Here is a 13,925-nt window from a genome sequence, read left to right as displayed (position 1 = left end):
AGGCATGGATAAATGGAAGGCACTAGACACTTTGCGTTTTAGGCAAGATGGCAACAAGCAAATGAAAGTGGATATAGTTTGAGAAAATTAAATAAGGAATTGATTCCCATATTTGTGCATTCAATATCTGTTAAGTGAATGCTTAATTATACATAACTGAATAGTATATCAGCTATGATTGTCTTAATAATTTATTAATATCTTGTTCAGCTGATTTTGCACTACAGTCATGTTATACTAATGTCATGTTTTAATAGGCATGTTTGGTTAGTCGGTTTATTTTAATACTTGTATAATCATCTTAATGTTTTAATATTGTTTAATGACATCAGGGAGGAGAAGGGGTGTGTTGCGTGACTCAGCAATTAAAAAAATATTTATTGACAAATTATTTTATTCATGTTTTCTTTATGCTTTTAAAAAGGTAAGGTTATGGTTTTGTATTTGTATGTAGCAAAAGGTGAGTGATTATTTAGTGAATAAGTGGAGTGTATGTTGTTGTGTTTCTGTGTAAACGGGTGAGGTTAACAGGTAGCAGACATTGAGTAATACATAAATAATGCATATATGTATTATCATGCATTGTATGGTTTTCTAATGGGAACCAGCTGTGTGGTTGAATTGAAGTTTGAATTTGAGGGGAAGATCACAATCTAGGGAGTTTAGCAAGAACAGCTGGCAATAGTCATTAAATAGAAGGTCTTGGAGGATGGCGGAAAGGGCTGAAAACACTGGTTTGGTAAGTTATATTCCTGTGCCCTATTAACTTTTTCCACCAATTTACTGTACATTGCAAAAAATATGTTTAAATATTTAACATCACTGGATCAGTTTGACCCTATACTTTTGGTTACACAAATAAAAGTCAATTTGGTAGAAAAATATATGGCTATTTACACAGCAGCACACCTATAACATTTGGGAACTCAGCAGTGTGAATAGCTTCTAGAGAACAACAGTACAGTGACTTGTTGACCTCCAGAACTAGAAACACAGCATCATAATAAAATGTCTGATAATATGAAGGTTACTGAGAAAGCAAGATTGCAATGTTAGGTGACCTGTCTTTTATTAGGCTATTGATATGATTGAAGTCTTCCAGTCTTTTAATTCATTAAAAAACTATTTTCAATGAGGGAAAAAATGACTGTGTGCACCTTTAAGAAAGAGATGGAGGATACAGCTTAGAGAAAAGTGCTGTGTAATTTGCTTTGGGGCCCTGTTGACAGGCTAAGGGGGTTATGGGAAGGGTATGATCCTTTCTGCTAAGTTTATGGCATTGTGTTTGTTTACAAGTGTTACCAAGGCCCATGCGCCGTCCAGCTGACTCTGTCATCTCTACCCCGTCAGAAACAGTGTGGCCCCCCCACGGTCTGCTTACCCTCTTGCCTGTATTTGCCCTCTTGCCTGCTCATACTCCGTGCAGATATAGCAACCCAATGTGCCAGTTGTCTCAAGAGGGTGCAAGTTTGTTTACTGTGTGGTGTAGCTGCAATGAACACAACCTAAAACTCTACATTAACTCGCTTGGATAAATGTACTGCAAATGCCTCTGTGAGCTGAATGGGTGAGTGAATTTGACTTGACTTTGCTGTTATTACTTTTGAATTTAACACAATGACCATAACTAATTCAAATGAGGCGATTTACTGCCCTGACATGGTTTAAATTATACTAACGTAATAAATCTTTAGGTAACATTTTAGTTTAGGGTCCAATTCTCACTATATTAGGATATTGGCTGTTTATTAGTACTTCTAAAGCATGTTAATGTCTCATGCATGACCATATTCTACATCCCTTAATCCTGCCCAATACCTAAATTTAACAACTACCTTATTAACTATTAATAAGAAGTAATTAGGAGTTTATTGAGGCAAAAGTCAAATAGTAAGTTAATAGTGAGAATTGGACCTAAAGTGTGACCAATCTTTAGTATCAGTTTCCTTACATTCACTTTAGGTTTTGGTGCACTCAGTTAGACTCAGGCTTCATTGATCATATTGTTATGAAAAACGTATACCGGTAAATGCCTATTTAAATTAATTATATTTCTTTTGTTTTAAGGTTGTATTATTAACATTGTGGCACTTTATGTTAGGTGTATTTAACTACTATACTTTAACCTTATTTACTAAAAAGGTTAGGTACAATGTACTTTTGCGAGACACATTTGCTGCTATTGAAGTGGGATAAGGGTTTAGGCACAGGTTTAGTGGTATGGGTAGGTTAAGGGGTAAGGGAAGGGTCAACAGTGTAATTATAGATGTTATTAAACAAATTAATTACAGTTGTAATTAAATTCAGGTATTTTTTAAAATACACCATGAGTACAACGTAATAACATGCATGTACACAATAAGTGCATCTTATCAAATTATTCATTTAGCCCTTGTGTCCTTATGGACATTTTTGTCTTTTTCAAAATTGCATAACTGCACAACTTTTGGAACAAGTGTGTATTTTTATTGGAATTGTACTATTTCACCCCTATTTCCTTTTAATAACTATATTTTACACTAGCAACACAAAAAAGTTACACTCAGGACCTTAAGGACAAAAATGTCCCAATTGAAACTCATTAAAGCTGCTATTTGTATTCCTAGGGCCATTTAAAATGATGCAGTATTTGTTAGTAGGCTTTCATTCTGTTGGCAAGGCTTCGAAATTATTTTTTTTTTACCAAATAGTGTCCTTTTCTCAGGTTTGGCCTTTAGAAAATTCTTGCTTTATTCCTGTTTTCTGCTTCTGCATATTATAGAGCCAATTGGATAAATTATGCAGCTATAATTGTGTGGGTGTGTTGGTAATTTGGATGTCAGAGTATGGTTTGTATGTGTGTAATAAAAAAATTGTGTGTGTGTAATATTTGAGAGAGAAAAACTCAACTGTTCTGCAAATCACAAATCCAGGTGTGTACCAGTGGAGCTTTGCTGGCATTTAATGCACTGTAAAAAAAAAAAAAACAATCAGGTCTCCAATTGAAAATTGCATCAATTCACAGAAATTCAATTTGGCCAACTGAAAAATTTAGATGTGATCGGTCACTTGAAATTTTTCAATTGGAGACCTGCATTTTTTTTACAGTGTAAATTTCGCCCAAACAAAATCTTTTGGAACACCACTCATTTAGATGTGTCTTTGATTTTCTAGCAACTTTAGAGTTCAACATGTTTCATAAAATATATAATGATGGTCATAAATCATTTTCATTTCACTTTTTAACCTTTTTTTAAAAAAACAATCTGCCACGGGTCTTCTTTAAAACGAGACCAAACTTAAGTCTGTGCTCCCAAGCTTCAAATTTTTATGACAGTTTTTGGACATGGACATTTTTGTCCTCCATGGACCTATATGTAACTTTTTTTTAATTGATGCACAAGGGTTAAATGGTACTAAATAGGAAATCTATTCTACCCCCTTTCAATTAAAAGCCAGAAGTGCAGGAATAGAGAGGACACGTTCTGTTCTGCTTGAGGGGTGTTCCTATGTCAGCAATCATTCATGAGTCATGTAGTGCTTGCAAGTGATTCAGCCATGCAAAAGGAAGGTACTGATGTTTAATTATTAGAGGGAGATATGGGTCTGCATATGGGTAATATTTACATTTGTGTGTGTATGTGAAAAATACGAAGTCTGTATTTTTTTTTGTGGTTTATATTACTTTGGATGAAACAAACATAAGTAAGGCTGGAATTACAGTGCTCAGAGCACTGCCATCATTTGTCTTCTCTCTTGTTTATCTTATTGATTGGTTGTTTCTGAAAGCCCGGCCAAATCTAAACTTGACTCTTCAGACATTATTTGCATGGAAATCATTGTATAGCCCTATTTATTACACAGCACAGTTTGTTTGGAAGGGAAACCGGCGCACGGCTCATGGCTGGACGGGAAGACTTAAATAACAAATGACAGACAGGAACAGCATCTATTTATAACAAGTTTCGTATTCAGGTTTGACAGAATGTAGAGCGCAGGCACTGATCACCCAGAGCCACATGGACACACAAACACTTCAGAAGTGCAGAAGTCCTTATCAACTCTTCCAGGTGATCTGGATCACTGTTTGACACAATGGTTTTACGTTTTGAAGATGCTACACACAATTATTTGATATTATATTTTACATTACATTTTAAAGGCTATAATTCTATCAACTTCCTTCCAAACACATCCCACTCTACACCTACTGTATGTATTGCCGATCGAGGACCTTTAGTCAGGGTAGACACCATCAAGTCAGTGTTATACTGTCTTAAGGTCTCAAAGCATGTCTAATTTTCACAACCCAAGATTTGCAGAGTAATGACTCGCAGCAGGGGGAGACAGAGGGCAGCTTCTTTTGACTAGTTGATTTTGGCAGTAATCTCCAAACCCTCAGTCACGCGCATCTACTAGCTCAATCTGTCAAATGATGAGCTTACAGCACCAGATTAACCCACTAACACAGCTAATGGGTCAAAAGCAGACTCCCACTCAAGAACTAAAACTGTGCCGCCCCAACATGCCACTGATCTTAAGTTCTGTTGTGCCAATGCCAAATGACACAACCATCTGACCTAATTTAATATTATACACCTAGGACTAGTATTTCTGCTGTCTAAATTTAAGATCACGCCCTCAATCCTCAATGAATGCTTATGGAGTTAAATACACAGCACTAGATGGTGTGTTACAGAAGGTTTGGATAGATGGGATCCCGTGTACTGAGTTTCTTCACATTAGCGCATGCTAGTTGTGGTTGTTTGAGGGGGCGACAGCTTGACTGATGGGCCCTAGAGCTTTCTGCAGAGTGCTGGCTGCAGGTCAACAGTGTGTGCGAAATGCTCCAAGAAGCTGATTTATGTTTATAATGAGCTTGTGGTGTTCTTAAAAGGGGTTCTGGCCAGAGCTCTGTTAGACCCATCTAGAAGAGCTTTTTTTTATGGGCTAATAAGACACACTCCTCCACTCACTCTCGCTAACCTTCACACAGTGAGCAACTCAAGCCAGATGTGCAATGGGCCTGAAAATATCACTCTATTAATGTGGCACAGTGAAAAACGGACAGTTTGAAACAATTTATGGATATTAATCAAACGCACCATATTTTTAATAATGAACTTTAAATCAAGGATGCTATTAAAATGTCATTCATAATTGCAGACAAGTAACGATCATGAAAATACACACTCTTTTAATGGATGGACTTAATGGTAAAAAAAAAAAGCATTACAATTATTGTGAATATATAATGTTTATTTTTTTTATTTCACCTTGAAAAATTGTGATTTTATATACAAATCAAAAGGTTGGGGTTGGCACAATTTTTTTTAATCTTTTATCTTGCTTTATCTTTTTTGAATTTTTAAAGGTGCACTATGTAAACATTTTCAGTAAAATATCCAAAAACCACTATGCCAGTGTTATATATTTTGTTCAGTTGAGTACTTACAATATCCCAAATGTTTCCAACTATTTGTAAATCGTGAGAAAATTGCTATTTTAACCAAGGAACCGGGACGTGTGAGGGAGTCGCCTGTCGATTGTGTCATATCTGTGTTACCCTCGGTTTCCGGTTTTATTTTGCAGAAATGTTTTACTCGTAGGCCTACTGCAGTGTGCAACAAGTGTCATAACAGCCGCAGAGCGAACGCACAGAGTAACGTCATAACTTCAACACACTCAAATGTATCTATGATAAAAGAGCTCATTCTCATGATCTGGAAAAGCGGAAATGGCGCCGGCGACTGTGGCATAATAAAAGTCCTGCTGCTCACGAGGCGTGTTGCCTTAATCTTATTAAAAGATGCGGCCTTGCTCAGCTCCACAACACTCGGCCCTGCTTCATACTAGTAACGTTAATAATCGCATCCATGAACATGATTTCTGCTCGAGTCCTGTCCCGATTCTTTTCCACCAGCTGTGAGGTGAAGACCACATGTCCCAAGATTCTGCGCTCAAACTTGGCTTCATCAAACTACACCTTTGTTTTGAATAGGCCACCTCTAGTGGACGGAAAAGTTACATAGTGCACCTTTAAGTCTCTTGTGCTCACCAAGGCTGCATTTATTTGATCAAAAAATACAGTAAAAACAGTGATATTATGTGAAATATTATTACAATTTAAAATAGCTTAACAGTAAAGCTGAATTTTTAGCAGCCATTACTTCACTTTATATTTTTGTGGAAACCATAACGCATTTCCACCCTAGGATTCTTTGAATAGAAAGTAAAAAAAAAAGAAAACTCGTTATTTGAAATATAATTTTTTTAACATTATAAATGTATTTACTTTCACTTTTTTAACAATTTAATGCATCCTTGCTGAATAAAAGGATTCTTTTTTTTTTCATGCCAAACTTTTGAACAGTAGTTCGACATATCACCTATATTGCCCATCCAGCATAAATCACATTAAAAATGTTCTCTTGTATCCCATAGACTCTATTAATTTTAAATTATCATTAGAGCATGGCACTATATGCCACCGAGAACTTTACTGTGAACCAGCTCCAGTGCAGTTTAAGGGACAAGATGTGTATAATACTCTGTTATTTGCTATAGCCTACTCTCCCTCTTTGTTTTTGAAAGTCAGATTGTCAGTTTCTTCTGGGTTTCTGTTTTTGGGGTTCTTTGCTTTGACTGGTTTCAATCTGGTTTATCTTGTCTGTGTTCTGGATTTTCACATTTGAATTATAGCTACTTTGCTACTTGAAATCTGAACTTTTCTGTCAAAAATTGGGATTATAATTATCTATACAGGTTGTTTGATTCATTCAGGCCTTTACGTGATAGTCATTGTACAAATTATTGTATAATTGTTCAATTCTAACTGCCTGAAAAGCCATGACTATATTAATATTCCGGGTTTTTTTTTAGCATTCAGAATTTTAATTTTTTTACTGGACAGCATCTCTGCACTTTGTTCTGCTTTCATCAGAGCCTCTTAATCTCAACACATGACACATACTTGCACACATATTTCACTCCCTGATCGCTCAAAGCCCAGTGTTTCCCTGGATGTCTGATGAGGAAATAGTGTTTGTAATTCCTTGACGGTGTTTGCTTTCTTCACATTGGTCTCTCAGTCTCTCTGGTCTCGGTCTGATGTGAAGGTGTCCCCTGCCAGCCCCGCTCAACAAGATGGGCAATGAGAACAGCACTTCAGAGCTCCCGGTAAGAGGGTTTCGGGACATGCTACCTGGCTCAGCACCGCAGTGTTAGTCTCTTCTGAAATGCTTCCCAGGCTTGAACTATACAACGTTTGTGTGCATTGAATCTAGACTTGCTTTTAGAGCTGTTATGACTTTGTGACATCTGTTAGCATTCCCACACCAACTGAACTGACATACATACTGTCTGTGACAAGCTGTGCTTGAGATAACAGCACAGACAGAGACAGAAAGTGCTGTGGTAAAAATCATGCGCTGCTGTTTTCACTGTGTTGTCAAACATTCTGACTGAATTTAGTTTTGAAAGAGTGCAGATGGTCAGTGTAGGCTATTCATTTTGTGTGGGATTTTTTTCTATGCTGTCCCCATCACTAAAAGTAGAGACGCTACAAAAGTAACTTTTTTTTGCAGTATAGCATGACCGAATTTTGACTGCTTTCAACGTGCAGCTTTTCCCAGTAATGAGTTACATTTTCCAACGAGTAGTGGTGTCGCGTGACCAACCGCTACATCGCTGTTTTTATGTCTGTGCAGATGACATAATCAAATTCGCTCACCTCAATGGTCCTTTATCTTATGCGTTGGAAAGTTTAATTCATTCAAGTGAATTGGTTCATTCTAAACGGTTCTCTCTCGCAAATGAATCGCTGAAATGTCCGATTCATTAAAGTGAATCGGTTCGTTCTAAATAGCGCCCCCCTCTCATACAGCCCCCTGTTTCATTCTACTGATTCGGTTCGTTCAAACTGTCCACGTAAAAAAAAAAAAAAGAGTCTATTACCGAATACAAATTACATTAAAAATCGTTGTTAGTAACGTTGTCTACATTACACTTTTATAATATCTTGTTAATCTACTTTTTGATAATTTTTAGATTACTTTTTTACCTAACTTGTTTAAAACAACGATTTGAATAGTAGCCTATAATCTAGGAGGCATAGGCCTACCATATTGATAAAAAACAACAACAACAACACCATGAAGTGCATTAATTATGTTATATTTTTAATATTTGCATTTAAATTTTGGTAATGTGTTTTTATCGTTTTTAATTACTTTCTTTTCATTTTGCAATCTAGCTGGAATGCGTTTAGTTAAATTCTTTTTTAATTTGTTCATGTTTATTTTATTTCAAGTAACAACAATTTTGTGGTTTTAGTTTGTAATATACTATACTATAAAGCTAGCCTATAATAACTCTGATGTAGTTATTTATAGTAGGCTATATATATATATTTTTTATTACTAAAAACATATTTTTATTACTTTTTACCTAGTAGCTAATTATTCAAAACAATAGCTTAAAATTATGATTAGTTTGTAGCTTATAGCTACCGTTTCAAAGTAGCTTCCCCAACAATGATCCCCATAATTTAAAAGCAGCGGGTATTTACACTAAGTGAAAATAGCAGCATTTTCTTAGCGATATGCTATTTACACTAAGTGAAAATAGCAATAGATTCTATTTACACTATATATAAAAATAGCAGTATTTTCTTTGCAATAAGTGTAAATAGTAGTTAGATGCTATTTATACTTATAAATAGTGACATACTTTTTGCACCAGTGTTGTTGTACATTAAATGGTATTTCACGAGTTCACACTTACATCCAATTAAATAGAGTAAAGATTATGCGTATTTGGCGTGCTGTCCGGGGGAGGGCTCTGGGCTTCGTATTTTGGCCCGAACCCAGAGTATCCCCCGGTGATAGAGATAGTCTAGAACTAGACTTTATTGTATTATGGATTGTGTTGACGTCCAATAAGAGTTTATTCAAATCAAAGTGAGGAGATGGGGTGGTGGAGGGATGCTAAAATAAAAACGGTCAATGAAAGAAGATAAATCTGCTGTATATATACACCTCTTATCGTTTATTAAATTGATTAGCTTTATGTGCTCCACTCTTGTTTAATTAGGTTTAATTATCTGAACGTGCTCCACTTGTGTTTAATTAGGTTTAATTATCTTAACGTGCTCCTCCCGAAATTTGTTAATAAATCATCACGTAATAAAAACAGTGGAAATGATTATAGACTATTTATTAAAATGATTAAATGGATGCTGCCTTGGGGCAATAAAGCCCTCCCTATACCCCTAACTGATAAACACTTTATTTAAACTTTTCAAATATTTTCTTCATTTAAAAAAAAAAAAAAGCCTTTGCAATCTGATACGTGATGGGAGTAGAGCAAGTTCGGCAAAAGATGGATTCGAATTTGCATCGATTTGCATCAAATTTCTATCATGCTCCTTATCCTTATACACTATTACTACTGTTAACAATCCAGCATTTTCATTTTGTCTAGCACAACCAGACGTCAGTGTAAATAGCCTCTGCCAACAAGGCGGGCTATTTGCACTTAGTGTAAATACATACTCCGAGTCCGTAATTTAAATCTATCGCACACATGACCTTTTTCTGCTGATGTGATGATAAAAGTAATTTATGCATTCATATTGTGGTTTGATCTTCAATAGACCCTGAAAGAAATAGTTTGGGCGATGTTATGCTATTGAAAAGGCTATACTCAACTTGGAATTCAGGGTTTATCTTAATAGGATCAACCTACTGTGCTTTTTCATGGATGACTCCAACCAGTTTGGTAGGTTCCCAGAACGAACATTAAGTACTCTTGGTAAACTTCCAAAAACAACAGCACCGTAGACTGACTGAGGTATATAGTGACTCAACTCTGCTATAGATTTCTCCTAAGACTGTTCTTATCTCCATAACTTGATTCCATCTCTCCTTTTGCATTACACCTATATGTCTCTGCCACAGGAGGGCGCTCCAGACAACGTGGTGCTATTTCCTCCAGAAGAAACACAGTCTGACATGGTAAATGAGGTGCTGGAGGGTTTCAGCATGTGTGTGTGAAGTTGTACTGGGAGTGTGCATGGTATTTCTAAAGTAACTTTGGTTGAGAAACAGCCCAGTCTAACAAAATATTTAGTGAGAACATAGCAGCAGTTAACATGGATTTGCTGAGAATTTAGTTTAATAGTTAGCTTAACCCACTAAAATCAGCGTAAGTTCATTTAAATCAGCAATTTAAATGTCTCCCAGCATAGCCAAGACGGTTTTCATCTTGTCTAGCTGGTTATGGATGGCCAACTTGTCTCTCATAGCTGACCAGCTGAATAGTGCCCTAAAGCGTGTATGGGATGGCCTGGATGAATGTGAGATTTCCTGGCCTGAAATTTTGTCCCAGTCCAGCCCTGTTCTACATAGTGGTTGTTCAGCCTGGATACATTCATTAGCTAACAAAATATGAAATGTAAGTTCTTTTGTATTTATGTAGGCTATTAATATGATGTGAGGTCCAATTACCAGCATGACACTAAAACAGGTAGTAGTATGGCTACTTTTTACTGTCAAAAGCAACTTTTACACTTTAGTCCTTTTAAATATGATCTGCATTTCTACTTGAGTGAAGGATGGATGTACTTTTGCCATATCTGCCTAAAACAATTATAAAACCACCCTAAAACCTGCTTAGGCTGTTATAAAGTCTTTTTAAATGAGGGAAATGAGCAGTATGTGCTTTGCAGGACCAAATGTCCATGTTTGCGTTTCTTAGCACCTTGGTTCTCACCAGGGGCCTGGGGCCCACTAGGAGGCCTCAAGATAACTTAAAATTATAGAAAACAAGTATTAAAACAAGCTAAAACAACAAAAATAAAACTTTTTTTGGAATAAAAATATTCATTTTAAATATACATTTTTCGACCAAGCTCTTAAAATATTTTATCAGGTCAAATTGTGAGTAAAGAATATTTTTAACCTCCTGGGTGCCACTGTCCTCATACGAGGACATTATATTTTAGTGAATTTCTACAGTTTTAAGTCTGGATGTCCTGTAAAGGGCTTTTCAGAGATAACATTTGTTTTGAGGTTTCACCAGGGCAGCAACTTCTCCTTGGTCTTTAAAAAGGATACAATTATCAAATGTAGCACTCTTTTGGAAATATTATAATATTTTGTAATTGTCATCTAAATCTGACTCATTTTCAAATTGTTTGTTATAAATCAACATCTCAGTAAAATGTTATGGGGTTTCTAATCAAAATATGACTTTCTGTTACAAAACAGGGCATTGATTTCAATAGAGGACACCGGGACTTAAAGCATGTTTTATCAGGCATTTTGGGAGACACAATAAGTGAATAGGGAAATAAATTACATATCAATGTTCCTATAAAATATATGATATTATTATGAAAATGTTGCAAACTATTACTCCCATATTACACTTATTTGTTCATCACATGTTGCATCAAGAATACATTAATATGCAAGTTAGATAGTGTATAGAGACATTGCATTGAATGGGAAAACCCATATCTGTATGGCCGTTTTACCCACATTTTGCATAAAGTAAAATAGTATATCAATTCATTCCGTTATATCTTTCATGACATACTTGAGAGTCATCTTTAAACAAAGTGTGGTTAAAAAAATTGATTGGTGATTGAATTATTATAATTTTTTTTGCCTATATATGTAATTTCATGTCATTTTAGTCCCGGTGTCCACATACGAGGACATAGCATAACATGAATAAAATATAATTTTTCATTTTTTCCCCCCATTTGTTTCTTATGCTCTAAACAATGTAATGACATGAAAAAAAAATACAAAATTCGAAAAACTTTGTTTTCATGGGTCTTAGGAGGTTAAAAAATCCATATGCAGTAAATCATGAACTGGAAAGGTCATGGGGCCTTTGAACATTGTTGTGGACAAAGGGGGGCCTTGTAGTCAAAAAGGTTGAGAAACACTACAGTTAGCCTCATTGTTTAAAATTCAGCATTATTATGGGGACCCTAGTAATAATTACAGGCCTAGGTAGTATGTATTATTTAACAACTCTTTATTCAATTTGAAATCATTATAATTTAAATGTCTAGTTCACAAAAGCCTCAAAAGTTAGTCTATAACATGATCCCCCCATGCTAGCTACTTTGAGCTTGATCTTTGGCCCATTTCCCAGTATTCACCTGCAGCGTGTGCATCAGAGTGCAGTCCTCAGTCCCCCAGCAGGAAGTGACAGAACAGCAGCAGCAGACATCAGAAGCAGGAGGTAGTTCGAGAGGGAGGGATCAGAGGGCAGAAGCGTCATGCTGAACGAGTTACCCGGAGAAGGGGGAGGGATCACTACTCAAGTTGTTCTGTGAGTGTCCTCCTAGGCTGAAATTTCGTAGTACTGCTTCTCAGGAGGAACAGTCTCACACTTCCAGGGACTAGCAGAGTTTTCCTCTGAAGGGCATGGATCTATAACAGGAGAGGTGTCGGGAGCTGAGTCAGGAGTCTGGGGAGGAGACAGGACAGGCAGCATGTGTTGCAGCATGTTTATGTCTTTAACCGGCTGAACCAAAACACGCACGCGTCTCTGCTCGCGCTCCCGTGGAGTTCAGCGCAGGAGTGCTGCACTGTGAATCCGCAGCATTCTCGTGCAAAGTGTGTGTCCCTCCTCAGAGAAGGTGAGTTTGGGAGTTATTTAGTGGCTTCTTTAGTGACTTCTTTATTTAGTAGTGTTTTACACTGTAAAATCCCCATATTCTCAAGCATTTCTATATAATCTGTCAAATCCTTTTACAATGTTGCAGTTAGTGCTGCATGAGATATCAGGACTTGTTTTCAGAGAGACTGGCAGTAAATTTTTTTTAAATCATTTTTTTTAGATACTTAACAAGTGAAAAAGACGTATTATGAGGTAATTTTCAGTGTAATAATTGTATTGGGTTGTTTTATGTGTTAGTACAGTAATGTGTGCTTCCTGAAGAGGGATAATACTTTGGTCTATTTTATATACTAATTCAAAACTGGACTGCATTTCATATAATTTATGGGTAGTGTGAGTATCCCACAACTATTTAGAGGTCAGTCTGCTGTGTTGGGCTTATATGATTGCCATGACAACCAGTAACACTGCACAGCCTGGGTACATGGTAGTTAACCACAGGGATTTACTGTAGTGGAGGACAATGTGGGCTGTTAAAGGGGCAGGGCAAAAGAGACCATATGGGGTCTGCTTTTCAGGACCACTCATGCTGTAGGTCAAAGGACAACGATAGGACAGACAGTGGCCCCTTTTTTGTTGTTGCCTATTTCAGATCTGGGTAAGAGATGCCCCAATGCAGCTTTAAAATTTTAAGCACACAGTAGCTCAGTGAGTGTGATTTATTTTAGTTACTGTGTGTGTGCTCAATTAAGTTTTTTTTAGGGTTTAGATACAAGTTCACAGCATATACAGGAAACAGGAAGCTGTGGAACTTGAAAACCAACCGTGAGAAACAAGATCATAAACAGATTGGGGTATTATTCTATTAAACCGAAGTGTAGGTAGGTGTGAATGAATGTGGTGTTTAATAACATGAACAAAACTTTGATGATAAAATGAAGGGGAAAAAAGTCATTTTTATGATTCAATTATTTGAGTTATGTATTTGGCTCATGATTTAAATTGTTGCATTATAGCACAACAAAATGTTAACAAGTTAATGTGTATGATTTCAAAATCTAGTGTTTGATTTATAATCTAATTTAAAACTGGAAACCAAGTTTTAGGATTTTAAAGAGTAAATATTATTTATTTACAATTTATAGGTCAGTAATGCAATGTATGCATACCGGTATTTATGATATTACTGACCCCTTTAACCCCTTTTACACCAACATTTTTTTGTTTGTTTCCATTGTAGCACAAGATGCTTTTTGGAATATTTTAAATTCATGTGAACTTTTCAGTTAAAGGCACAATATGTA

At 36.2% G+C, this 13,925-nt stretch overlaps 1 protein-coding gene across 19 annotated transcripts in view; it reads left to right on the top strand.

Annotated features, from left to right (window-relative positions):
- Positions 1–13,925, top strand: part of tacc2 (transforming, acidic coiled-coil containing protein 2) — a 74,490-nt gene that overhangs the window by 2,264 nt on the left and 58,301 nt on the right. For 16 of the 19 annotated variants that reach the window (XM_079843259.1, XM_079843258.1, XM_079843255.1 and 13 more), the window contains exons 1-3: positions 1,398–1,567; positions 7,071–7,158; positions 9,939–9,995. In XM_079843259.1, the coding sequence (XP_079699385.1) occupies positions 7,126–7,158; positions 9,939–9,995 (90 nt within the window). In that variant the 5' untranslated portion in view covers positions 1,398–1,567; positions 7,071–7,125. Of the gene's footprint in view, positions 1–1,397; positions 1,568–7,070; positions 7,159–9,938; positions 9,996–12,150; positions 12,641–13,925 lie in introns of those variants that run through there. The other 3 variants (XM_079843260.1, XM_079843256.1, XM_079843257.1) reach the window with 3 other exon arrangements.

This window comes from Gobio gobio (genome assembly GCF_949357685.1).
Source record: "Gobio gobio genome assembly, chromosome: 18".
Taxonomy (NCBI): Eukaryota; Metazoa; Chordata; class Actinopteri; order Cypriniformes; family Gobionidae; genus Gobio; species Gobio gobio.
Note: the sequence above shows the minus strand (reverse complement) of the source record. Positions and strands in the feature narration are given on the sequence as shown.